The sequence below is a fragment of the Indicator indicator genome, chromosome 6 (assembly GCF_027791375.1).
Source record: "Indicator indicator isolate 239-I01 chromosome 6, UM_Iind_1.1, whole genome shotgun sequence".
Classification (NCBI taxonomy): domain Eukaryota; kingdom Metazoa; phylum Chordata; class Aves; order Piciformes; family Indicatoridae; genus Indicator; species Indicator indicator.
The window spans coordinates 4913112-4939897 of record NC_072015.1 but is presented as its reverse complement, the minus strand read 5'-3'; the positions used below and the strand labels follow the sequence as shown (position 1 = coordinate 4939897).

At 40.6% G+C, this 26786-nt stretch overlaps 1 protein-coding gene across 1 annotated transcript in view; it reads left to right on the top strand.

The window, feature by feature from the left end:
* Positions 1-26786, top strand: part of DROSHA (drosha ribonuclease III) — an 80187-nt gene that overhangs the window by 26121 nt on the left and 27280 nt on the right. The window contains exons 12-18 of the mRNA XM_054381792.1: positions 1075-1244; positions 7629-7753; positions 11377-11476; positions 15568-15675; positions 19800-19907; positions 23411-23549; positions 24836-24896. Of these exons, the coding sequence (XP_054237767.1) occupies positions 1075-1244; positions 7629-7753; positions 11377-11476; positions 15568-15675; positions 19800-19907; positions 23411-23549; positions 24836-24896 (811 nt within the window). The remainder of the gene's footprint in view (positions 1-1074; positions 1245-7628; positions 7754-11376; positions 11477-15567; positions 15676-19799; positions 19908-23410; positions 23550-24835; positions 24897-26786) is intronic.

Here is a 26786-nt window from a genome sequence, read left to right as displayed (position 1 = left end):
CCAATTGGAATCTCCTGAGGCCTTCCAGACCTCTGATTATTCTGTTGGCCCTTTTGGACACTTTACAGCCTGTCAGTGTCTTTATTGTATTGCGGGGAGCAAAACTGTATGCAGTGCTCCAGGTGTGGTCTAGCAAGCACTGAGTAGAGCAGGACAATAACTTCTTTATCTGTGCTGGTGATGCCCTTGTTGATGCAAGCCAGCATCCTGTTGGCTTTGTGGGAATGAAATTGAAGATGCCTCCATACCTACAAATACACTGTGTTGAAGAAGGAGGTTGGAGAGACATGTCACAATTAATGCACTGCAGTAATATATGTGTCTTCTTTCTCATATGAGCAGAAACACTGAGTTTGAATGGTCAGTGTCTTCTAAGTGGTGGTTTGTCAGGACCATCAGTCAACTTCCCTATTTGCATCTTCACATCTATAACTGGCTGTGTGGAGCCAGGCAGATGTTTATTGTACCCTCCTCCTTTATGACAAGCAGCCTTTGCTGCATGTGTTTCCTGAGGTCTCAGAAGTATTTTAACAGTTTTGACCTGCTCTTGATTCATTTAGTGACTGAGGCTGGCATGAGGTCATTTAGTCTTGATTACTGCAGGAACGGCATGCAAGCACTACAGATGATTGTAAAACGCAAGGATAACTTGCTGCATTCAGACAAAAGTGTCCTGTTACATTTGGAGAGTTAAGACAGCTGCATAAGGGTTGTTTAACTGCCATTCTGAAAAGGATGATAAAAGTGTGAAAAGGAAAATATAACTGGACAATGGAACTGATTGTTCTGCCTCCTCCTTTCAAAGGTTTTCCAGGCGGGTTAGAAACTTCAGCTCTACAGTGTGATGAAACTGACGTTCTCACCACCACTGCCATTAGTGCTCCCAGTTTACCAGAGTGTTTATGCATGTGCAGTATTCATCAATAAAACATTGGCTTTCACATTTGTCAAGTCACTTAAGCATTTTGCTGTTTATTTTGCTCATCCAAACAGTCTGTGTTCTGCATATCTTCTCTTTTGCTCATGCTTTAGGAATGACTATCTGAAGTGTGTTTATTTATTTATGTTTTTAAGATGGAGGAAAAGAAGTACTCTCGATGCATCAGATTCTTCTCTACTTGTTACGATGCAGTAAAGCCCTGGTGCCTGAAGAGGAGATTGCCAACATGCTTCAGTGGGAAGAACTGGAATGGCAGAAGTATGCAGAGGAATGCAAAGGGATGATTGTTACCAGCCCTGGAATGGTAGAGCAAATACTTCTGGTTTATGAACAATGCAATGGCATGTACATGAGCCAGCAATGTGCCCTTGTGGCCAAGAAGCCAATGGTATCCTGGGGTGTATTAGAAGAGGAGTGGTTAGGTTGAGAGAGGTTCTCCCCCTCTGCACATCTAGAGTATTGTGTGCAGTTCTGAGCCCCTCAGTTCAAGAAGGACCTCAGGGAATTGCTTGAAAGAATCCCATGCAGAACCACAAAAATGCTGAAGGGAGTGGAACATCTCCCTACTGAGGAGACTGAGGGAGCTGGAGCTCTTTACCTTGGAGGAGACTAAGGGGTGACCTCATTAATGCTTATAAATACATGAAGGGTAAGTGTCAGGAGGACAGAGTCAGGCTTTTCTTGGTGATGCCCTATGATAGGAGAAGGGGCAGTGGAAGCAAGATGGAGCATAGGAGGTTCCATGTGAACATATGAAGGAGAAGTGTGGCCAGCAGGATGAGGGAGGTGATTCTCCCCCTCTACTCTGCTCTGGTGAGACCCCACTTGGAGTACTGCATCCAATTCTGGAGCCCCTATTACAAGAGGGATATGGACATGCTGGAACATGTCCAGAGAAGGGCCACCAGGATGATCAGAGGGCTGGAGCTCCAAGGTGACCTTATTGTGTGGCCTTCCAGTATCTGAAGGGGGCCTACAAGAAAGCTGGGGAGGGACTTTTTAGGATCTCAGGTAGTGAAGGACCAGGGGGAATGGAACAAAGCTGGAAGTGGGGAGATTCAGGCTGGATGTGAGGAAGAAATTCTTCACCGTGAGATTGGTGAGACCCTGGAATGGGTTGCCCAGAGAGGTGGTTGAGGCCCCATCCCTGTGGATGAGGCTGTAGCCAGCCTGATGTAGTGTGAGTGTCCCTGTCCATGGCAGGGATGATCCTTGTGGTCCTTTCCAACCCTGACTGATTCTATGATCTTGTTTTCTTTTCCCTGACACAAGACCAGACAATTAGTAACTATTTGATGGTTTCTTTCATCTTCCTCACTTGAGCCCCTTGCTCTATTTAAATTGCTCCATCCTGATTCTGCTCTAAATATGGAAAAGGTGTTTCCTGCAATGTGATTTTTTCCATGCTGTTTCTATATTTCTCTCAGGCACACTGAAGAACTTTGTGTAGTTTAATGAATGCATCCATAAATTTTTAGTGCCAAGCTTGAAACCCCTATGGCCTTATTATTTTTGGAACAATTAGCATTTTAAAGCATATTTTCTCTGAACACAGCTCCTTGCAACTCCAATGTTTATGTGAATTTATCCCATTTTTCTGACTTAAATATGGGTCACAAGAATAGATGATGTCCACTAAAAGCTGCAGGGTTCTGTTTACACAAAGTGGTATCTCGGTAGTAAAAGAATGATTCAGACCTGGATTTCAGATGGCCATGCAGCTTTCTTGGTTGTAATATCTTTCTTTGATTTAATTTTCCTCCTTTGCTTGTAGTTCAGCCTGTTAGCTTGTGCAGCAGAAATGGGACTTGGTATCCTGCCTAAAGGGAAATCTGATCTATTAACTGAAAAACCTGTCCCCAAACTGCAGGTTTGAAGGTGACTTCCCAAATACATTTTTCAAGTTCATATTTTCAAGTATGGCAGCATTGCATTTAACAAAATATAAGCTAAATAAATCCATCCAATTGGCTTTATATAAAGTGACAGGAAGGTGATTTGAATCTTCTGTCATACGTAGAAGTTGTGCTGTTTTGCTTCAGGTGCCTCCAGAGTCGTGTTGTCCTTTGGTGGGGCAAATGGCTTCCTTCAGCTCTGTTTTGCCTCCTTTTTCTCTTTCACCTCAACAGACAAGCATGCACATAGTTGAGAGGGTCTCTAAAAATATCTTGTGTTAGCTAAAAGGAGTGTTAATATGAGGGAGACGGTGAAAAAGAAAGTGAACAGAGAGAAGGAGAACAGGCACACAGTGGGCTAAGGTTTAACTTCAGTGGGGGTTAGTAGATACTCTGGGCAGAAATGGCACCAGAGGAGGCTGACATTGGCTATTAAGAAGAATTTCTTTACTGAAAGAGTGTTCAGGAATTGAAACAGGCTGCCCAGGAAGGTGGTAGAGTCATTGTTCCTGGAGGTGTTCAAGAAACATGTGGACATAGCACTTTGGGATATGATTTAGTGGCCATGGTGGTGTTAGGTTTATGGTTGGACTTGATGATTTTAGAATTGTTTGGGTTGGGAAAGACCTCTGTGATTTCTATCATAGCTTGGGCAGCATAATTTTATTTTTTCCTTGTTTTCATTCTGAGTACTTTTGTTCTGGATAAGACTTTCTAAACCAAAAAGAAAACAAGATCATCTGTGGGATACATGAAATACAGAATACAGGTGAGCCTGAGCTGCTTAAAACTGAGTGGTAGACCAGAAGCTCATAATAGAAATTGTTAGACAGTCTTAACTGGTAGACTTAATATGGCTTGTGGTTTCTGTGATACCAGGTACATGCTAGTGCACAAGTTGTGAGCACTGAATGGTGTACACTGACGTAACATCAGGGGTTTTGCTGAAGGTATTCTGGTGTCAGCTAGCACAACCCATGCTGTTTTTGTTTAGCATAAAGGAATTCATACAGGCTCCTTCCTTGTGTCACTGTACTGTAAATGTACAAGGCAGTGCAGGATGTGCCTGGTAGTGTTAATTTTGAGATTTTGTGTGAATTGTTTTTTTTTTTACTGACAGACCTTGCATTTTACAAGACAATGGTTTTGAAGTTGCATGTGGACATCAAAATGTATAAGCATAAAAGAAAAATACGCAGCAGTTTGAAATGTTGTCATGTTCCAATGCCATCATGAGAATATTTTTGTTCTCTCAAGATTACAATAACCTTCTTAGGCTGGGATTTTTTCTGTTCATTGCAGTGTTACTATTGAGTATGAAAGCAAGTGAAGAGAATATGAAAGTATTTTGTGTGCATTTTACAAGGTTAAAAGATAAAACAGTTCTGTTACAGACATAATGTGAAACTGGTTTAGAAAATGACAGCTCTTCAATTCCATTTTATCTGCTTGACACAACAAAGTGAAAACACTAAAGTTCATTTTGTTGCTTTCCTCCACAACATCACTTCAGAAATAATAATTCCTCTTGTGAGCAGATGCAGGTTTTATACGTGTTTCATTTTTTCAAGGGAGGTGTGTACATGCATGCTGAAGGGACAATTTTGATGGGCATATAAATCACATTTACTTTAACACTTAACGATAGTTCAGCATTATTTAAAACCATTGAATTATTAATGGTGTTTCATTAGTTTAGTGAGACTTTGTGTTGGAAGAGCTTTAAAGGCTCACAAATGCTAATCCTCCTTAATACTTCACTCTTTTTAAAATAGTGCTGCTTTTCTCAGTAGCACAAATGTAGATATGTTTTAACATACCTCTGTACTGCATCTGCAACCATCTCCTGTCTTCTGATACCAGCAAAGCCTTGACTGGTGAGTTTCAGAGTACGAAACAAAGACAGTGGGCTTGGGTTCTGTTAGAATCTCCTTTTTTAATGAGATGTCAAAAGCAAAGTTGTGATAATTGAATGGTCTCTCACAGCACTTCTAAAAGAACACAGGAATAAAAAAAAAAAAAAAAAAAGGAAGAATAACAAATAATTTGCTTATGTCCTGTCTGCTGGTGTGCAATTTCTGTTTCTCTATGTGCTACTTGTTCATTTGACTTTAAGAAATGGCACCAGAGAGGAAGCTTTGTGGTCACTGTGCCACAGGGAAGAAGCACAGCCTAGTTGCATCCCTCTCAATAACCATCAGTGAAGGAACAATTGAGATGAAGTCTTAAGGAGTTCTTTTGTCCTGGCTGTTACTAGGCAGATATGAAAAGCTGTGTGACAAAACTCAAAAGCAGTGGCATGTTTTTGAGTGATCCTGAAGCCACATGTTTCACACAGACCCTGCTACAGGTATATTGAAAACTCTTCTGCCTTTTGTACTTTCCAGGATCACACAATGTTAGGGTTTGGAAGGGATTGTGAAAGTTCAGAGTCCAACCACCTTTCCAGAGCAGGACCATTTATAGTAGATCACCCAGGAATGCATCTAGGCAGGTTTTGAATGTCTCTAGAGAATCACAGAATCAACAAGGTTGGAAAAGACCTCAAAGTTCATCAAGTCCCTATCACCCAGCACCTCATGACTAACTAAACTGAAGGAAACTCCATGACCTCTGTGGGCAGCCTGTTCCACTGCTCTGTCACCCTCACAGTGAAAAGGTTTTTCCTATGCTCCAGCTTGCACCTATTGCCCTTTGATCAGATTACTTTAAGTGTCTAAAAGTGAAATGTTTGAGTAAGAAAATCTTGTCTGTGGTTTTTTTTTTTTAAGCATACTGATTATAATGAATGCATTGTTTCATGTTTTATATTCTGTTAATCACATTTTCCTGCCTTGGTTCTCAGAGGAGTTGTGTAGCAAGTCTCCTTTTTTGAGGGGAGTGAGGATGAAATAAGTTAAGGGGGGAGAACCGGTAAACTTCTGTGAAGATAAAAACTTTACAAGTTGGCTTTGTGCAAACCCCTCAAACCCAGATAAACTTAAATTTCAGGACTTTAAGCTCTGTTTAAGAGAAGAACAATCTGCCTGCCACAGATCCTCTCTGTGTTTTTCATTAGATTTTGTTGTCCTAATCCCTTTTGATTGGAAATGCTGTAGGGAAAACCTTTTCTTGTCCTTTTTTCTTCTTACTTTTGTTTTAAAACCTGGCAGCATGAGCTAACTTTAGGGTTTTTTTTATCTTTTTTTTTCCTTGGCTGGGGAAATATAACTTTATGTTCAGTCATCATGTGCAAAAGGGAAGCCGATAAGCATTTTTCCCTTGGAAAATGTTTCTCTATCTGAATGTCAAAGTTTTAAGTAAATTTTTGTTCTTCCAGAATAGATTGGAAATGTGGCCACCTGATGAGGCTTACTTTTATTTATAGAATTGGCTTTGCTTATCCATGCAGAAAGTGATTCTTGTGAGCAGTTCTACCAAGGTGATTTGAAGGGTGAAAGCTTTTGGTTTTGACATGTTTTTTGTTTTGTGAAGAGAATGGTAGGAGCTGTTTCTGCAACTCTGGAGCTCATCTTGGAGAAATTCACAATGCTAAATTAGAAGGTTTGAGACGCAGGTAACTAGAAGTAATGCCCTTTTTCTGAAACCTTAGACAAGCAGAAAATATTGGCCTCATCCAGCTGATTGTGAAGTGGGGGGTAGGCAGGCACATAACAAAGCAGCTTGTGAGGTAATGGCACAAGTGTTTACTCGGAGGCAAGCTGTGCACCTTCAGGTGGGTTTTTCAATGTGCTGGGAAAGTGATGGAGAGCTCTGCAAGCACCTTGTCTTCTACAGTGATCTGCAATTGCTCATTTTTTGTGGGCTTTGGAGGTGAAGCAAAAGTTGCCTCCTTCTATGCTGCCCTTTTTAACTACAAAAAGAACTTGTGTTCTTTTGAAGTGTAAAAAGGCCAAAAGGCTCCTCATTATACCAGGCTGTTTTCCTCCTTGTACACATCAGCCTAGGAGCCTTTGTTAAGAGTAGTGTGACTTTTTTTTTCATGCTGTTTAGTTGGTGATTGAATGGATCTAACAATAGCTTCACTCGCTTGGGGAAATCAGGAATGGAACTAAAATTAGCAAGGTAACCTGATCTTAGTGAACTGATTGGGCATGTGGGAGCTTGGACACCAGAATGCTAATCCTGCTTTTATTTCTAGTGTGATGTTCACCAAAGAAAGATGCTTTAATTTCTCACAAGTAATAAAGAGAGAGAGAGCGAGAGAGAGACAGTATATATGTATATATATAGTGTGTATATATATATATGAGAAAATAAAATGTGTTACAGAGAAAAAAATAGAGAAAAAAAGACAGAAAAATATACATTATAGAGAAAAGCATGCATTACAGAGAAAAGCATGCATATTATAGAGAAAAAAATACATTATAGAGAAATTATGTGTATTATGGAGAAAAAATACAGAGAAAAAAATTTATATAGGGAAAAATATATATTAGGGGGAAAAACATATTAGAGAAAAAATATATATACTAGAGAGAAAAAGTATATATTAGGAAAAATATATTTATTAGAAAATATATGTATTAGAGAGAAAAAAAATATTTCCTGACTTGTAAAATCAAAATAAAAATATTTTTTTTTACTTGAAAGAGCAAATACCATTAACTTGGTTTGAATCATTGTCATTGCCAAATACTTATTATAATATTAATGATGAGTTTTATTTTTATTTTAATAAGTTTGGAATATTGCTGCTTGGTGGTTCCTGGATATTGTGGGCTGGAGGCAATAAATATTCCATGGAGCAGTTGTCAGTTAGGTGTGTTGTTTGTTTTTCTTTCTCCTAGAAGCCCAGCTCAGTTCGTATTGATCAACTGGACCGTGAACAGTTCAATCCTGATGTCATTACATTCCCCATTATTGTCCACTTTGGGATACGACCTGCTCAGCTCAGTTATGCTGGAGATCCTCAGTAAGATGCTTTTCCTTCCATCATTTATTCAGCAATGCATTACTGTTGTAACCTGTGGCTTACCTAAGGCTTGTTTGTGTGCTTAATTGAGTCCAATATAAGGCTTGGCTTTTATGACAGTGAGCACAAGCTCCTGTATATTACAGGATGTAAGGCAGAACTCATTTTTTTCTGGCATGATTCAGGGTCTGCAGAAGTCAATGTCAATGTGTGTGCAGTGTGAAACTTCTCAACCTAACAACAGCTCTTCTAGGTCAGACCAAGGGTTCACAGAATGGTAGGGGTTGGAAGGGACCTCTGGAGATTGAGTCCAACGCCCCTGCCAAAGCAGGAGCACCTATGGCAGGCTGCACAGGAATGCATCCAATTGGGTTTTGAAGGTCTCCAGAGAAGGAGACTCCACAACCTCTCTGGGCAGCCTGCTCCAGTGCTCTGTCACCCTCACCATAAGAAAGTGTCTCCTTGTGTTGAGGTGGAACCTCCTGTGTTCCAGCTTGTACCCATTGTTCCTTCTCCTGTCACTGGACACCACCAAAAAGAGCCTGGCACCTTCATCTTGACATCCACCCCTCAGATACCTCAGATATTTATAGGCATTAGTAAGATCCCCACTTGGCCTTCTCCACCCTAAAGAGCCCCAATTCTCTCAGCCTTTCTTCACAGGAAGTATGTTCAAGTCCCACAGTTATCCTCGTAGCTTTCTGTTGGACTCTCTTCAAGCTCCACATTACTTCTCTGGGTTGTGGGATTTTAGAAAGAGAACAGTGTAACAAGAAGGTAGAGTGGAAGAAATTTTTCCCAAGGTTTCTGAAGTTCTGTAGCATATGGTCTCCGAGCTAAAGAATGTATTTAGATCATTTTGTTTAACAGCCCTGAATGGACCTTCCTTCTTTACATTTCTCCAATCACTGTTTGAATCTGTTTATGGTACTGACAGGGAGAAGATGGCAGGAAGTCACTTTCCCAGTAACAGAGTGCATTCTGTGAAAAAGGACTGACTTCTGTTCCAGAGCTGCTACTTAATCATTTAATTAAATGCTCTTCAAGTCTTGCATCTGATAAGAAAGAATATAGCCATTTTCCATTTGCTTTCTTAGGATGTTTCTGTTGCTTGCACCCTGGCATATCCTACTTAGTTGTCTCTTTCTGTGCCTTGAAGGATCAAGTCTAAGCACTGTTCCCTAACTTGGAAGCTGTTGCATCCATGCTACTTTTCTCTGTACCTTTTATATCCTTACTAGCTAATGAAGGAGTGGAGAGGGAGTCAAAACTTCAGTCAGAGCAAGAAATACTGTTTCACTGTAGATCCATACTGGATTTTGTTCACCATGCTTCATTTCCTACAATTTCAGGGAACTCTTCCAACCATTTGGAAGTCTGTTTTCTGAATGGTAACAGCCAGTACAGAGCCCAACTCTTCTGGGCACATTCCCTCGTGCATTTTCCTCCAGCATCTTTTAAGGACATTGAATTTGACCTGCAGCTTTCAGGGCCAAACACTTGTGTACATGTATGACAGACAGATTCTTCTACAACTGCTTACTGAAAATTTTAGATTAAGAATGCTGGGAAGTGGGAAGAGTGAGGGATTATCCAGATAGTGCATTTTCTTTTGTCTTTGAGCATGACTCTGATCCTCCTCATCTTTTAACTTTCTTGTCCATAAAAAGAAAGTAATTATACCAAATAATAGAAGAACCACTTCTGTTCTGATGCTGAATTTCTTAATGTTTGTAAAGTTCTGCACCTTGCATTGAAAACAGTATAAAAATACAAAAATTAATCTTGCCACACTTTTTTTATTTGAGCTGCCTTTAAAATTTCCATGGCTTTTTGGGTTTGGTTTGGTTTCTTTTGCCCAGAACTGTGTACAGAATTTAGATGTGCTTCTTTTTATCCAAGCAACAAAGACATTTTTGTGAAAGACTTCTGTGGTGCCATCATAAATTGCAGGTTTAACTCTGGTGTATGTGTGAAAGGGGTAATGCCCCGAAAATATTTTCCTCAGACTTAACTACAATAACAGAGCTTATTCCATCCATATTAATGCTAGTAGTAAAATTTATATTGTAGATCATAGTTTTAAGTTCTTGGTTTTGGGTTGAAACCTTCTCATGGCATTTGCATGTTTTCTGATTGGTTGATCTGTTTCTTATCTCATTTTTCTTCTTTGGGTGGGGATTTATCAAATGTGTTATTCTACAGATTGCAGTAATAAGGAGAACAGAATGTAAGAAAAATCTATGCATTGATGATTTAGGATGTGTTGACAGACTTAAAAATATCAGCATCTCTAGAGACAGAGCAGACATTCAAAAATGCTGCAGAGAAATATCTATGGGGAAAATTGCTAATAAGAAAAGATGCTTGCGTGCCTGTGAATGTGGAATGCTGGAAAGATTAGGAAAGAGTGAAAGAGCTGATTCTTCATTTTCTTTTTGCCACTGATGTGGTAGCTTCCTGCTAAAACCATTGCCCCAAATTGGTGCTGAAGAGATCTTCTTTTAGAATGTAAATATAAAAACAAATTACTTGGGTAAACTTTTTCCATTTGTCCTCTAATTTCCTGCTTTCTGCTAAAAGTCTGATTTTATAGGTTTTCTTGAAAAACTCTACAGAGGTGATAATAGTTTGAAGATAGCATTGTTTTCCTAAGGACACAAGGTCCACATCATGATTCTCTTGGTTGCTCCTCCTATGGTGACTTTTGAACCTGTTGGTCAGTTGCAGTTGGAAGAGGCTGCCCAGGGAGGTTGTGGATGCCTCCTCCCTGGGTGCATTTAAAGCCAGGTTGAATGAGGCCTTGAGTAGCTGAGTCTAGTTGAGAGGCATCCCTGCCCATGGCAGGGAGGTTGGAGTAGGTGATCTCTAACATCCCTTCCAACCTAAGCCATTCTGTGATAATGGTAGGATGTTGTCTACAAATGGAGTAAGCTCTTACAAGCTTTGTGAAAATCTGCTAGATTCCAGAGGGGCTCCCATCAAGGGAAAAGTTCTGTTATTTGAAGTTCATGTGTGACTAGACAACCCCAAAATAGGAAAAGGTTAGATGGTTGGAGAAAACCAGAAACCTTAAGTAAATGCTAACTGCAGAGAAAACTTGACTTGCTATTTCTGTTCAGCACAATGCCACAGGGAATGAAACTTTTATTGCACTATTCACACAATGACTTCAGGTTGTGCATGACTTGGAGAGGCTTCTTCTTTCTCATGTGCCTCACTAAAACATTTCAGCTAGTGGAAGGACAGACATTTCTTGGGAAAGGTTACTCCTGCTTTTCAGTGAGTGATAGGCAAACCCTGTGGAGAAAAGGGAGTTTTCACCTGCTTGAGCTGTCATGCTACAGGCAAGTCTTTTCAGCATGCAAAGGTGGCCCAAGCGGGTATCTGCAGACCTGAGTTCTGCCCTGAGCTTTGCCATTCACCTCATACTGTGCACTAATGGCTCCTCTCTGCTGCTGTGTCCACTCTCCTGGAAAACTTTGAGATTTCCTTCTGGAGCAAAAAGATGCTTGTGGACAGTCTGTGTGTGTATGGTTGCAGCTGATGTGTTTGTAAGGATGAATGATGAGAGGCTTTAGTTGTACTGACCAAAATATTTGTTTCCTGGTTTTGTCCTTCAGGTACCAAAAGCTGTGGAAGAGTTACGTGAAGCTGCGTCACCTGCTGGCTAATAGTCCTAAAGTCAAACAGGCTGATAAACAGAAATTATCACAAAGAGAGGTAGGTCTGCTGGGCCTCCTGATAACTGATAATTGAGTAGAGTATTCAGAATGGAATGAAGCAATGTGACTGCCCTATGTATGGAAACAATGGAAATCCTTCACAAAAGATTTTCTTTTCAGGCTGTTAACACTGATTTTATTTTTATCTTTGCTTTTTACTGAATGGGGTTTTTTTTCCTTTTTTTCAGCTGTCAAACTACTGCAAAATTTTAGCCAATTGTAGAAATTATCATTATAGAACCATATCTTCTTTATAGCTGTTGCCATTTATGGTTTCAAGAGTTTGCATAGAGAAGAACATTTTTATTTTAGGGTGCACTTTTTAACTGGCTCGTAATTTTAAACATTCCTCTTCTGAGGTAATGTAAAAACTGAGGCAGTAAAAACTGCCACAGTTGTTGACCATAATTTATTAGACAGTCTTAGTGACATTCCTTGGGATCTTTCAGTTCAAATAATTTAGTTGTTACTTTCAGTAATCTTTAATGACAAATGAGGCATTTGTCAATCTTTTGTCTTTTCTCTCTTTTCATTTCCCCAAAGCGATGAGCAATAAGCATTTTCAAAGTGCAGATACTCAACCAACTGGGAACTCAAATCAGAAACACAGTCATCTAAATATAGACTAAAGCATCCTGCTCTCAGGTTTCTGGGTTTTTAAGATTTTAGTCTAAAGATTTGAATCTGTCTGGTGCATGTCTACCAGGCACTTTTAATTGGACAACTTACGGAAAGAATAGAATCATAGAATGGTTTGGGTAGGAAAGGACCTCCAAAGGTCATCTAGTCCAACTCCACTGCAGTGAGCAGGGACATCCTCCACTGGATCAGGTTGCTCAGAGCCTTGTCAAGCCTGACCTTGAATATCCCCAGGGATGGGACCTCAACTACCTCCCTGGGCAACCTGTCCCAATGTTCCACTACCATCATGATAAAGAACTTGTTCTAACATCCAGTCTAAATCATCTGTTCTCTAATTTCAAAGCATTGCCCTTCATCCTATTACTACAGGCCTTTGTATACAGTCCCTCTGCCACCTTTTTGTAGGCCCCCTTCAGGTACTGGAAGGCCTCCATCAGGTCTCCCTGGAGCTTTCTCTACTCCAGGGTGAACAACTCCAGCTCCCTCAGCCTGTCCTCACAGGGGAGGAGTAGAGAAAAATGAACTTTGGTACTGGTGGAATTTAATGAAGTGATGGTCTATTTTTATTTATTGATCAGAAACTCTGATTTAGAATCATAGAATGTCCTCACAGGGGAGGAGTAGGGAAAAATGAACTTTGGTACTGGGTGGAATTTAATGAAGTGATGGTCTATTTTTATTTATTGATCAGAAACTCTGATTTAGAATCATAGAATGTCCTGAGTTGGAAAGGACCTATGAAGATCACTGAATCCAATTGCTAAGTACTCCCCAGTTTGCTAATTGTATAGCTTTGGTTGAGGCAAATGCTTGATATATTTGACATTACAACTGATTTTTATTATTACTGCAAAGCATAGTGTGCTGTTGTATGAGCAGGAGTCTTAGTTAACGTTTTACTGATGCTGGTATTAAATAATCCCATAGCTTCCTTACTTGTAAATGGGGAGGGGAAGGGGGAAAGACAAAATTGTGACTTAACCGTGCCACAGTTGTAAGGAAAAAATAAATCTGTCCCTATTGGAGATGATTTTATTTGACACAGCTTTCTACAATCAGAGCAAGTAGAAGGGAGCACTGTTGTTTTATGGGCATGTTTTCATTAGAGACTATTGGATGACTGATGTGTAAAATTCTAGTGGATGTAGGGGGGTGATTATGCTTTGCTTCAAAAGATAAAATGCTCCTTTAATATTTATCATGGACTATGTGGTGTGCTGATTTTTGTTTCTTGATGGTATTATCTAGGATAATGAGTTTACTAGGTAGTTTGCTATCAGAGGGCTATATGGGGCTGAAGCAACAGCTTTATGTGTGGATAACTGAATGCATTTTGCCATTGAAGGAGTCAGTAACTTAGAAGGAGCCATAGGGCTGCCTGTTACTGGTACATGCACTTGTAGAGATTATGAATCATATAGAATCATAGGATGGTAGGGGTTGGAAGGGACCTCCAGAGCTCCTCGAGCCCAACCCCGCTGCCAGAGCAGGATCAACTAGGGCAGGTCACACAGAAACACATCCAGACGGGTCTTGAAAGTCTCCAGAGAGGGAGACTCCACAGCCTCTCTGGGCAGCCTGTACCATTGCTTCATCACTCTTACAGTAAAGAAGATTTTTTTCCTCATGCTGAGTTGAAACTTCTTGTGTTCCAGTTTGTATTCGTTGCCCCTTGTCCTGTCACAGGACACCACTGAACAGAGATTGGAACCTTCTTGACACCCACCCTTCAGATATTTATAAATATTAATAAGATCTCCTCTCAGTCTTGTCTTTTCCAGACTCAACAGCCTCAGATCTCTCAACCTTTCCTCATCAGACAGATGTTCCAGTCCCTTAAGTATCCTCATAGCCCTCCACTGGACACTCTCTAGTATATCTCTGTCCCTATAGAACTGGTAAGGCCAGAACTGGACACAGTGCTCCAGATGTGGTCTAACCAGGGCAGAGTAGAGGATTATAAGTAACACTGGAGTGCTCCTGAGCCCATCAGCCTGAAAGTATAGCAAGATCTAGAAACACTTGAGCAGTTGTCAGAGAAACCACTCAGGGACCCAGCTCCAAAATGCAGATTTTAGAGAATCCACAAGGAGTGCGGTGCTATAAGCATCTCAGTTCCTCCTGCCATGCATCATTCACTGCTATGAGACTGTACAATATTCCTCTAACATTACTTGAAGCATTTACAGCAGGTGCATAAATTGGCACCTGAAGGCTCACTTTGAAGTCGATGGAGAACGAAATGCCTTTTTTGTTTGTTTTTGAAGCTTTTTATCCCACTTCATTGAATATAAGAGGAACCAGGGCAAACTAGCCTCATACCCTAGATGCCTCAGTACAGAGATGTCAGAGGTTTGATGAATCTGTGTCTGGACAGAGGCACCTTTTGGAATCAGCCTTGAATCTCTGCAGAACACTAGACAGAACCCATTCCTGCCAGAGATGCTCACAGGCTTCACACTGGAACCTGGGATGAGACAGCTTTGAGCAAGTGCCCTGTAGTGAAAAGGAGAAGGAGAGAGAGGATGGGTTGCAGCTTTGAAAAGTTTTGTGTTCTGAAAAAGGAAGAGCAGTGAGAGAATTTTTAACCATTAGTGCATGCATGCTGGTTGGGGGAGCTTGCACACCTTGGGGGCTTTGCAGTACTGAAACCAGGATATCCTGATCCAGGGATGATTTATTTTAGCTATTTTATTTTTACAGAAAATCTTTTCTTTTAATGATTCTCTCAGTGTCTTCTAATGGTTCTGTCCCTTTTGTAGTTCCTAGAGACAAATTGTTTACATGACACCAAACAGTCAGTGATTGAGGCAAAACAGATTTTGTTTACGTTTGGTTTGGTTGGGTTTTGTTTGTTTGTGGGGGTATTTTGGTGGTGGTGGGGTTTTTTTGCAGGTTTGTTTGTTTGCTTTTAAAAAGAAAAAGCAATATTCATAGATATAATTGTAATAGGCTTCAGGACTATTGTACTCCCAGACTTGGAATACTGACAGTGTTGAACAGGAGCTATTATGAAGTAGCTGAGATCACAAAACAAGGCCTTTCTTTTTACTTAGGTCTGTTTTACTCCTCCTGAGTACTTCAGGAGTACTTGGGATTCAATGAAGAGGTTGTTTCGCAAGAAGGGTAAAGAAGGTGCTTTCATGCTAAGGACCTTAACTTGCTTATGTATCATCTTGGATGTATGAGTTGGACTGGTTTGTTGTGTCATTTACAGTAAATAGTGTAGCCACTTCTGTTCTCCTCTTGGTCTACCAGAATCCTCTGTCTACACTGTACTCCCAACATGTCCACCACAGTGTGTGGCTGGCAGTTAGAAGATCTGGACTAGTCTTATGAACTGCTTACCAAAAGCAAGCCTTAAACTATGGTGAATGCATTTGTGTGCATTGAGACTGCTTTGCTATAGGAAGTTCTTCACAGGAGCTCTCTTCTCTTCCTGTCTAGGAAGCACTGCAGAAAATCCGTCAGAAGAACACTATGAGACGTGAAGTCACTGTCGAGTTAAGCAGCCAAGGATTCTGGAAAACAGGGATACGCTCTGATGTCTGCCAGGTGACTGAACCATGGAGCTGTCTGATGTAGTTTTCCATCCTCATAGCTTCCATTTACCTCTTGCAAGGGTTTGCTGTGATGGAAATTAATACCTTTGCCTCAGTAAGATCTAGTGATATAGGGAATTGTTCTAGTGTCCTGTCCACCTCCTCCACACACACAAAAAGTTATTTTAATGCTTTTATTTTTCTTGCCACTGGTTGCTGAGTTCTAGGGAGAAGGGGTAGGAATGGCCAGCTTGAGGCCATTTGGCTGGCTCTTCAAAAACCTGATTTTTCAGGGAAACATGAAGAAATACTCTTTTCTTGAAAGAAAAGAAAGAAAATAAGGCCACCACAACTAAGTTTTGGATTAAAACAGGTGACGCTTAGTAGGAAGATGTCTTTCAGATACTCTGTTTTATATGCTTGACTTCTCCAAGGTACAGATCATATTCTGAAGCAGTTGACGGCCGCCAGCTTTATGATATGATAAAAATCAGTGCAATTTTCCTGTATTATTATATTAGTAAAGTTCAAGTAGTTATAACAGCAGAATAATCTGGAGGTATATTTGATTCTTTTTAGCTGTTGTGTTGGGGATGTAATTTAAGAATTAAAATGCTTGGGTTTCTAAGGTGTAGGTAGAAACCCCATTGTGGTAAGTCTGATAAGGCCAAAGGGGAGCTTCTGATGGGAGAGAAATGTTAATAACTAAAATTGCTGCTCCTCTGTCTGGAACGTCTCTTTTGATTCTGCTGTTGCTTCTGAAGTCAAAAAGAGTAGCTGAACAGTATCTTCTCTCATAGCTGAGGAACATTTCAGCCCTTTTCTATTTTTTTTTGTTGTGAAGTGTATTTTTACAGGTTAAGAAAACAGTCTAAGCTTCTAATTTAGTAGCTTTGAAACAATTCTGTGTTATTCATAATATATCTCCTGTGATTCATCTTACTGTCTTCTTGGATATTCCTGTTTTGTTTTGTTGTTGAAGGACAGTAAAACACCAAAGAACAGTGGAAGTAAAGCTATTTCAGGGTTTTGTGCCCGACTGCAGCCATAACATGTAAATCAGTCAGTTGTGGTACAGAGGTTCCTTGATTTGATTTCTTTGAGAGGCCAAGAGTATGCAAACAGTGTCTGTAAAATGAAAGATTGCTGCTGTTGCTGTGTATTTTCTCTTGGATTAAACAAAATACAAATCAACTCAGTAGGCAGAGCTAAAGTGCAGTTCTGTAAAGTTAATGCTTTTAAAAGCATTAGTTTATAGGAGTGAAACTCTTTTAGGTTGCTCTGATAGCTTATGGATACTGTAAGTTCCACATAGCAGTAATGACACTGGTCTTTGCAGTCTCAGAAATGAACCACCTGGAGGGGGAGAAAAAGGGTGAGGGAAGTGTTCCCAAAAAGTAAACCGGCTTTATTCTGCCAGGCTCACTTGAAGTTACCCAGCAGATGAAGTGCACTAATTTGCCACTAAGCTTGGCAGTCTGGCAGGATGGGGCCAAGGACATACCATCCCTCCCCTTCTCCTTCCCAAGCCAATATCGTTGCCTGTATTGCTGCTGGTGTGCTCTCACCAGCTGTGTTAAGTGTTCAGGGTGGAAAGAAATGATGCACTTCAAAATCTTTCAGGTAGCCTGGTTCCTCCTTAGTAGATTCAGGTCAGGAGCATCTGCCAGCCTGGTGTGTGGTGGCACTAGCTAAGGGCATCTGGGAGAGTTCCTGCCTTGGTATGGCAGCTGCAGCAAGAAAAGAACATGCAGCATCAATAGAATAATATATATTTTTTAAAAAATAAGTTCCTTGTATGTTTATAACCAGATGCAGCTGCCGAGGCCGCACCTCAAATATTGTCTTCAGTTTTGGGCTCCTCACTACAAGAAAAAACATTGAGGTGCTGGAACGTGTCCAGAGAAGGGCAACAGAGCTGGTGAAGAGTCTAGAGAACAAGCCTTATGAGGAGCAGCTGAGGGAACTGGCATTGTTTAGCCTGGCGAAGAGGAGGCTGAGGAGAGACCACATTGCTCTCTAAAACTACCTGAAAAGCTTGTAGAGAAGTAGAGGTCAGTTTCTTCTCCCTAGTATCAGTGATAGGATGGGAGGAAATGGCCTGAAACAGCCAGGGGAGTTTTAGATTGGACATTAGGAAGAATTTATTTATGGAAAGAGTGGTCATAGGTTGGAATTGGAATAGGTTGGAATAGGTTGCCCAGGAAAGTGGTGGAGTCACTGTCCTTGGAGGTGTTCAAGAAAAGTAGACATGGCATTTGAAGACATGATTTAATAACCATGGTGGTGTTAGGTTGACAGTTGGACTTGGTGATCTTAGAGGTCTTTTCCAACCAAAACAATTTGATGATCCTGTGGTTCCAAGTACCAAGGTTATAGGATAACTTATGTAGCCATATAATTTCAGACCTTTTTTTAATCACTATCCATTCTTTAACACAGTTTGTAGTGCTTATGTTTTATTTCCTTATAAGGAAATAAATACATAAAACATCAGTGTTACTATTAGTGTAGAATTCCTGCTGAAAGACTTTTTATCAAAATATTCCCCAACAGAAGAACATTATCTGCTTTCTAGATGATCAAGTAGCAAACTTTCTGGGTGTTGGGGTTTTTTTGGCACATTATGCCAGGAACTGCCAGCATTTCAAAAAGTCCTTTATTCTTCTTCATAAGAAAATGAAGCAGGGTACTAATAACTGTGCTTGAAAATCCAGTAGCTACTGTTGCTTGGTGAAAGCTGGTTCGAGTGTGTGGTTTAAGTTTAATGTGATGCACTGTTTAACATCTTTGTTGGTAACCTGGATGGAGGGATCAAGTGCACTCTCTGCAAGCTTGCTAAGGACACCAAGTTGTGTGGTGTGGTTGACACGCTAGGGGGAAGGGATGCCATCCAGCGGGATGTTGACTGGCTTAAGAGGTGGGACCATGCAAAACTCATGAAGTTCCACAAGGACAAGTGTAAGGTCCTGCACATGGGTTGTGATAATCCCAAAGCACAAATACAGGCTGGACAATGAACTGATTGAGAGCAGCCCTATGGAGAAAAACTTGGTGTTGGTGAATGAAAAACTGTAAGGCAGCAATGTGTACTTGCAGCCCAGAAAGACAGTCACATTCTTGTCTGCATCACAGAAGCGTGGCCAGCAGATCAGAGGAGGTGATTCTCCTCTCTATTCTGTTCTCATGAAACCCCACCTCAAGTACTGTGTTCAGCTCTGAGGCCCCCAGGTAAGACAGACATAGACATGCTGGAGTAGGTCTTGAGGAGGGCCACAAAGATCATTGTGGGGCTGGAGCACCTCCCCTATGAGGACAGGATGAGATTTGAAGTTGTTTAGCCTAGAGAAAAGAAGGCTCTGGGAAGACCTTATAGCAGCCTTCTGGTACTTAAAGGGGGATGCAGGAAGGATAGGGAAGGACTTTCTATCAGGGAATGTAATGATAGGGCAAGGGGTAACAGTTTTAAACAGGAAGAAAGTAGATTTACATTATATACGAGGAAATTCTTTACTGTGAGGGTAGTGAGACACTGGAACAGATTGCACAGAGGTTGTGGATGCCCCCTTCTTGGAAGTGTTCAAGGCCAGGCTGGATGAAGCTTTGAGTAACTCAGTCTAAGTGGAATTTGTCCCTGCCCATCATAGAGGGGTTAGAACAAGATGATCTTTAATGTCCCTTCCAACCAAACCCATTCTGTGAAGGTGCTTCTTCCCTAAAGTTATGAGGCAGAGGGGAAATGGTTGGTCTTCATCTTTGGTACTAGCCTAAAACTGCAGGGTGTTAATGAAGAGGTACAAACAGAGAGCATCATATTCAGTAGTTTAGTGAAAGTTGATGTTTCTGGTGACCAGCCATTTTTTTAACCTCACTAAAAATACAGAAGACTGGTTTTATGTGTTTTATTTAGTCTCGGTGGGGCTGTCCCCACTGTGGTTATGCAGTGGGACAAATCTAATTTAATTGATGATAAAGATTCAAAAACTGTGATTTTAATTTTTTTTTTTAATTTTCTCATCTAAACCAAACCAGTAAAACTCAGTGTGACAAATGGAAAGTGTTTGTATTTATAGCTTAGTGAACGGAGTGCTCAACGGTGAATTTGAACGCTTTTCCTTATTGCAATTGTTTTTTTAGCACGCAATGATGCTCCCTGTCCTCACCCACCACGTCCGCTACCATCAGTGTCTGATGCATTTGGACAAATTGATAGGCTACACTTTTCGGGATAGGTGCTTGCTGCAGGTAAGAGAAGGAAAAAAACAAACTGCTTTCTGGTTTGTCTTCTTCATATTATTGACTTCATCCTGTGCAAACCTGAGAAACGCACTGTATTGCTACAGCTTGGACATACTTGATTCCTTACTGCAGATCTTGTTCCAAAGGTTAGTTATCAGTGACCAGACAGTTCTGGGTTAGCAGCTGGATTTCAGGCTTTGGAATAGGTTACCCAGGGAGGTGGTGGAGTGTCCCTGGAGGTACTATGCCTTCTTTGTCTACAACTACCTGAAGGGAGGTTGTAGCCAGGAGGGGTTTGGTCTCTTCTCCCAGGCAACCAGCACCAGAACAAGAGGACACAGTCTCAAGCTGCACCAGGGGAGGTTTAGGCTGGAGGTGAGGAGAAAGTTCTTCACAGAGAGAGTGGTTGGCCATTGGAATGTGCTGCCCAGGGAGGTGGTGGAGTCACCATCCCTGGAGGTGTTCAAGAGGGGATTGGACGTGGCACTTGGTGCCATGGTTTAGATAGGCATGAGGTGTAGGGTGACAGGTTGGACTCGATGATCCTTGAGGTCTCTTCCAACCTTCTTGATTCTATTCTATTCTATTCTATGTGGACATGGCACTTTGGGGCATGATTAAATGGCTATGGTAGTCTCAGGTGGAAGGTTGGACTCGGTGATCTTAGAGGTCACTTCCAACCAAAACAGTTCTATGATTCTGTGATCCCAAGAGACTTCTAAACAGAGTCCTCAATCATACATGTAGGCATACACCTACCACTGCTCCAGAGGTAGGTCTGGATTCGCCTGTAATGTGTAGAAAAGCAAACATGCCCCCTGAAAAGGGCAGCTATATTGCTCATTTATTTCTGTGCAGGTTATTTCTGTAGCTATTTATAAAGAATACCGTGTTAGTCTGCAGATGAGTGTGCATGCCTTGCTACTTCATTTTTAGTCTGTTGTTCCAAACAAAAACAACTTGAGCATTGCCTTTTTAATTTTACATTTATAGCTAGTGAAAAGGAATTGGCAAACTTCAGCTCTTCATTTCTACAAAGATGTGATGAAATTCTTGTGTTTAATAAACAAGGGCAGGTACTAGGGAGAATTTCTGCATTTATGTCACAGAACTGGTCATTCATGTAAGTGCACATTTCGAAAAGATCATCTCCATTGCCATTTTTCTGAAGTTACTGGAGGGCATTGAAGATTTCTGTTCATGATTTCCCTCTGAAATAAGCATCATTTCTCTGGGAGGTGAATTTTCTTTTAAGTTCAAAACATGCAGTTTCTGTATGTCTATGAAAACTTTACCTCCCACACTATTTTCATAGCTTCTCTGTTTTCCAGAAGTTGGTTTCCAGGGCTCGTCCTACAGAAACTTAGGTTACCCATTAAGCATCTTGTAGGATATGGTTTTTAGCAGGCTACTTCAATATTAAAGATAAAAATGCAGTGATGGAAATCTTCAAAAAGCAAAGTGCAATTGGAAAAGAGAGAAGGTATAAACTCAAGTGTGTCAGCATTAGTCAGCTGGAGAGAGTCCAACAGAGAGCTACAAGGATGACTGGGGACTTGAACACCTCTCCTATAAAGAAAGACTGAGAGAACGGGGGCTGTTTAGCTGGAGAAGAGAAGGCCGAGGGGGGATCTTATTATGGTCTATAAATATGTGAGGGGTAGGTGTCAGGATGAAGGTGCCAGGCTCTGTTGGTGGTATCAAGTGATAGGAGAAGGAACAATGGGTACAAGCTGGAACACAGGAGGTTCCAACTCAACATGAGGAAAATCATCCTTATGGTGAGGGTGATGTAGCACTGGAACAGGCTACCCAGAGAGGTTGTAGAGTCTCCTTCTCTGGAGACTTTTGAAACCCACCTGGATGTGTCCTGTGTGGCCTGGCCTAGGTGCTCCTGCTTTGGCAGGGGAGTTGGACTAGATGATCTCTGGAGGTCCCTTCCAATCCCTACCACTCTGTGATTCTGTGATTAATATTTAGTTGTACCAAAAGGACTTCTTAATGCTTAATCCCTATGCAAATTTTTTTTAAACTTACAAACTTATTCCAGAGGAGGAAGCTTTTGACAAATCTATATAGCACCAGTCACCTACTTAAGCATAGGCAATATTAAATGTTTAATTTTGCATTGATTTTTACCTGTTTCAGCACGAGGTCTGGACAAGAAATATGACTCTAATGTAACTACCAGAGAAGTTGTAGTACTTCATCCAGTTAGGTGAAGCAGAAGTTGAGACTGCAATTATGACAAACATTTTTATTAGCAGGGAATTAAAAATGACTTGGAGAAAGTTTCTATCGATGGTTAAACGTAATTTTACTCTCTGACATAATTCAAATAGACTTTTCTAAGCCTTGTGTTTGGAAAGCCACAGAAAACATTTGAATGAACTACTGGAGTGTCTTTGCTCATAGCCTGCAGTACCATCCTGCAAGTCTTTCAAAAGTAACTTTCTGTAGCTTGAATTTGACACTGTATGTCTTGGTTTATGTACAAGGAGTATGCACACATACATTTTTACATCCATAATCTTTACTATATACATGCATATAATACTTTTGGATGTATACAGGTAAAGAAAGACAAAATGTGTGTGTTTGTAGTGGTGGTGGCAGCAGCAGAGTAAGCTTTTGATAATGCTAGATGGTACAAATGTAAAACAGAAGATCATAGAATCATAGAATTGTCAGGGTTGGAAGCGACCTCAAGGATCATCCAGTTCCACCACCCCACTGCCATGGACAGGGGCACATCACACTACATCAGATTGCTCAGAGCCCCATCCAGCCTTGCCTTAAAAACTTCCAGGGATGAGGCTTCTACTACCTCCCTGGGCAACCTGTTCCAGTGTCTCACCACCCTCATGGGGAAGAACTTCTTCCTGACATCCAATCTGAATCTACCCACTTCTAGTTTTGCTCCATACAAAGACGCAGTCTGCTGTTGCTGTTCACTTTGAGTGGAAGAGTGGCCCTATGTAGTTAGGAGTTCTTCTGTGAATAACCATGCCAGAGATAATTGTTTGTTTGTTTGTTCTGAAGTAGGAAAGTTTTATAGATACTTAAGCAGCCTAAATCAAATAAGTGAGTGGTTGCGAATCTCTCTAAGTTGTTTATGTATTTTTAACATGAATATTTATGCTGCAGTGGTAGGGTGGATATGTGTTTAAGTAAATGTATCAAAATCAGGTCAGCAAAGCTGGTAAGCAAAACTCCTAGGGCAAATTGACAGTTCATGCTTTTTCTCTTCTAAACTATTTTTATTTATTTAATTTAAGAAAAAAAGACCATTGAAACTTAAATTAGTTGAAGTGATGATAAGGCATAAATGTTGCTTCTTTCTGACATCTGAAAAAGAACATCCTACGTTGAAATTGCTGGAACCAAGCTGCTAATCACTTTGTAGCATTTCTTCAAACTAAAAAAATAATTTTTGGCTACCAGTCTAATATTTTTTTTATGTTTACAAAAATACATCTAAGACTTTTTTCTCTGTATTTGCTACATAGCTTGCCATGACTCATCCAAGTCATCACTTAAACTTTGGAATGAATCCAGATCATGCCAGGAATTCCTTGTCCAACTGTGGGATTCGACAGCCAAAGTATGGAGATAGAAAAGTTCACCATATGCATATGAGAAAAAAAGGTATGCTTCTGCACCACTACCATTTTTTTCACCTCACACTTAATCAGGGAGAACACACTTTGTTCAGCTGAATGAGCCAGCAGTGTGCCCAGGTGGCCAAGAAGGCCAAGAGCATCCTGGCATGTATCAGGAATAGTGTGACCAGCAGGACCAGGGAAGTGACTGTCCCGCTGTACTTAAGCACTGGTGAGGCCACACCTTAAGTACTGTGTTCAGTTTTGGGCCCCTCTCTCACTGCAAGAAATACATTGACGTGCTGGAGTGTGTCCTGAGAAGGGCAGTGGAGATGATGAAGGGTCTGGAGAACAGGTCTTAGGAGGAGCAACTGAGGGAACTAAACTATTTAGGCTGGAGAAAAGGAGGTTGAGGTGACAACTTACTGCCCTCTGCAACTACCTGAAAGGAGGTTGTAATGAGGTTGGAGTTGGTCTTTCCTCCTAGCAACAAAAGTGATAGGACAAAAGGAAATATCCTCAAGTTGCATTAGGGAAGTTTAGATTGGATACTAGAAGAAAATTCTTCACTGAAAGGATTATCAAACACTGGAATAGGCTTCCCAGGGAGGTGGGTGAATCACCATCCCTCAAGGTGTAAGGGACGTGGTTTAGCAACACACTTGGTAGCATTAGGTAATAGTTGGACTCGATGATCCAACCAAAACAATTCTATGACTCTATTATTTTGTTGGCCATTGCTCTTCTGAAAGATCCCATCAGTGGAGGATTTTAATGTTATACACAGAGACCAGTGATATCTTTCTAAAAGACTGGATTTTGTAAATTAATCAGCAAGTATGGGGCTGAGAAAAAGCAAGCACAATAAATGAGAGAGTGTATTTTCTGTGGGTTTGGCAAGTATTGTTTTCTTAATTTGATGCTCAACACAGTGAGCAAACGGGAGGGTATTGTGTAAAAATGTCTTATTAATGTGAAAACATGTGGGCTGTCTGCTGCAAAGATTCCTTTGCCCTTTAGAAGTATATTCAGCTGTAATGAAGTAAATGATTTTATTGTTTCTGTAATGTTAAGAATGTCTTTTTCATTCTCTGGTGGGATTTTTTTATCTGGCTCTCTGAATGCAAAAATACAAGAGTATCGTGATGGGACTGCAGTCAGTTAGGCAAAGAACATCTGTAAGGATTATACTTGCTGTGAGTAAAACCTGTAAATAACAGCATGAGCTTGTGTGCAGCAATTACAGAGTAACGGTTTGAATAATTATTTTTTAAGCCTATTCAAATTAAATTAGTGCTTGGTTATTTGATAGTGCATTGTTTGTATTTCTAGGGATAAACACCCTGATAAATATTATGTCACGTTTGGGACAAGATGATCCAGCTCCTTCCAGGTAATGAAAATAACTCTTTGCAAGTTGGGAAGCTGTTTAATAGAAACAACCAACTTACTGGCAGCAGCAGATTTGGCAAATAGTTGAAATGAAAAGTTGTTTTGAATTGACTTTTATATTATGAAGATATGCTCAGCCCCCATTAGCAGAGACATGGAAATGTTTGGTCATACTTGCAGAAAACTCCTGAGGAAGGCTTTTAACTGATAATTCTATCATTTTTTGTTATCTTTGAAATGAGAAGGACTAAAAGGCCTGCAAAATAACAAATAAGATTTATTGTGGTTATTATAATTGTTTTAAATTGGGTTCTTCATCACATTTCCTCACAGTAGTACCTTCCTGGCATGGCACCTCGTTAACATGAGTGTGGTATTGAATGTGGGCTTGGCTGATTTACTGGTCCAATTTAAAGATATATGTAAAAGCTATTGATGTTGTAATGTAAACGATCCTTAAATGACCACTAAGAATTCTGTGCAAATAAAGAATGTTTTAAGATAGGGTTTATAGCCACAGGCACTGTAGTTAGCCAAAGTGAATGAAGAAAACTTACAGGGCTAATGCAAGAAAGTCAGTCCTAAGTGCAAGAACTAGAGGGCAGAGTGTATTTTAGTTAACTGATGCTATCACTGGGACTTTCAAGAGTCATCATTCTGGAAGATGCCTGGGAATATCTGAAGGGACCTACGGGAAGGCTGGGGAAGGACTGTTCAGAACAGTCTGTAGTGATAGGATGAGGGGCAATGGTTTGAAACTGGAGCAGGGTAGATTTAGGTTGGACATGAGGAAGAAGCTCTATACAATGAGAGCGGTGAAATACTGGAACAGGTTGCCCAGGGATTCAAGATCAGACTCAATGTGGCCCTGGGCAGCCTGATCTAATTGGAGGTGGCCCTGCTCACTGCAGGGGGAGTTGGAAAAGATGACCTCTGAAGGGTCCCTTCCAACCCAGTGCAATCTGTGAATCTGTGAACGGGAGAAGCTGAATTCTGAATAAATTATTACAGTGTACCTCAAATATTATTTCTTTACACCACACCCCTTTCTTTGAGAGTCACCCTGAAACTCATTTCAACCCTCTTAAAATAACGTGAGACTAGGCTAAATTGCATTAATTCTCACAAAATAACACACAAATATCAAATCCCATTTCTGAGAGATCTATGGAATTTCACTTTGTTGCTATACAGAGGAGTTGTAGCTTTACCCACACTTTGTTTTACGCACCAGAGATAACTGATTTCCTTCAGCCTATAACAGAGGCCTGCTATAGCAGAAATTAAATTACCTCTGTAATAGTTGGGGGAATGCAAATTATAATAAAAGCTGTCAGACACTTGAGAAGAATCTTCTGGATTCAAGCAAAAAACAAAAATCCTGTAGCATTGGCCTTGATTTCTGTTGCAGTGAAGTCAAAACAGTGCTATTTATATGCTTTGATGTTCACTGAAGAAATGAGTATGTATTTGAAGGCAAATTCATGTTCTCAGCTGCTGTGTCCTGTTAAGAACAGGAGGAAATGAAACCTTATGCAAGACAATGGAAAATTAGAAGCAGTGATAAAAGGAAAATAAGAGAAATGTAAGATTCTACAGGCTTAATGGCATCTTCAAATGCATCTCCTTGTACACCCGTTTTTTCTTTTGAGCTCAAAGGAAGTTCCAGAAAATGGTTCATTTGAAGGTGCCATGAAGTATCCAAGTCCTTACTCTCTTGTAGTTCTGCCATATGAAAGAATGTGTTGTAGTCATCACACCCTGCAGGTGTTGATGTTAATTACATACACTGCACTAGTTGCATGCACAGGACAGGCTGTTTGCTTCAATCACCTGGTGCCATCTGATGGAGAAAGAAACCCGACCTCAGCGCCGATGAGCAGTGCAACTT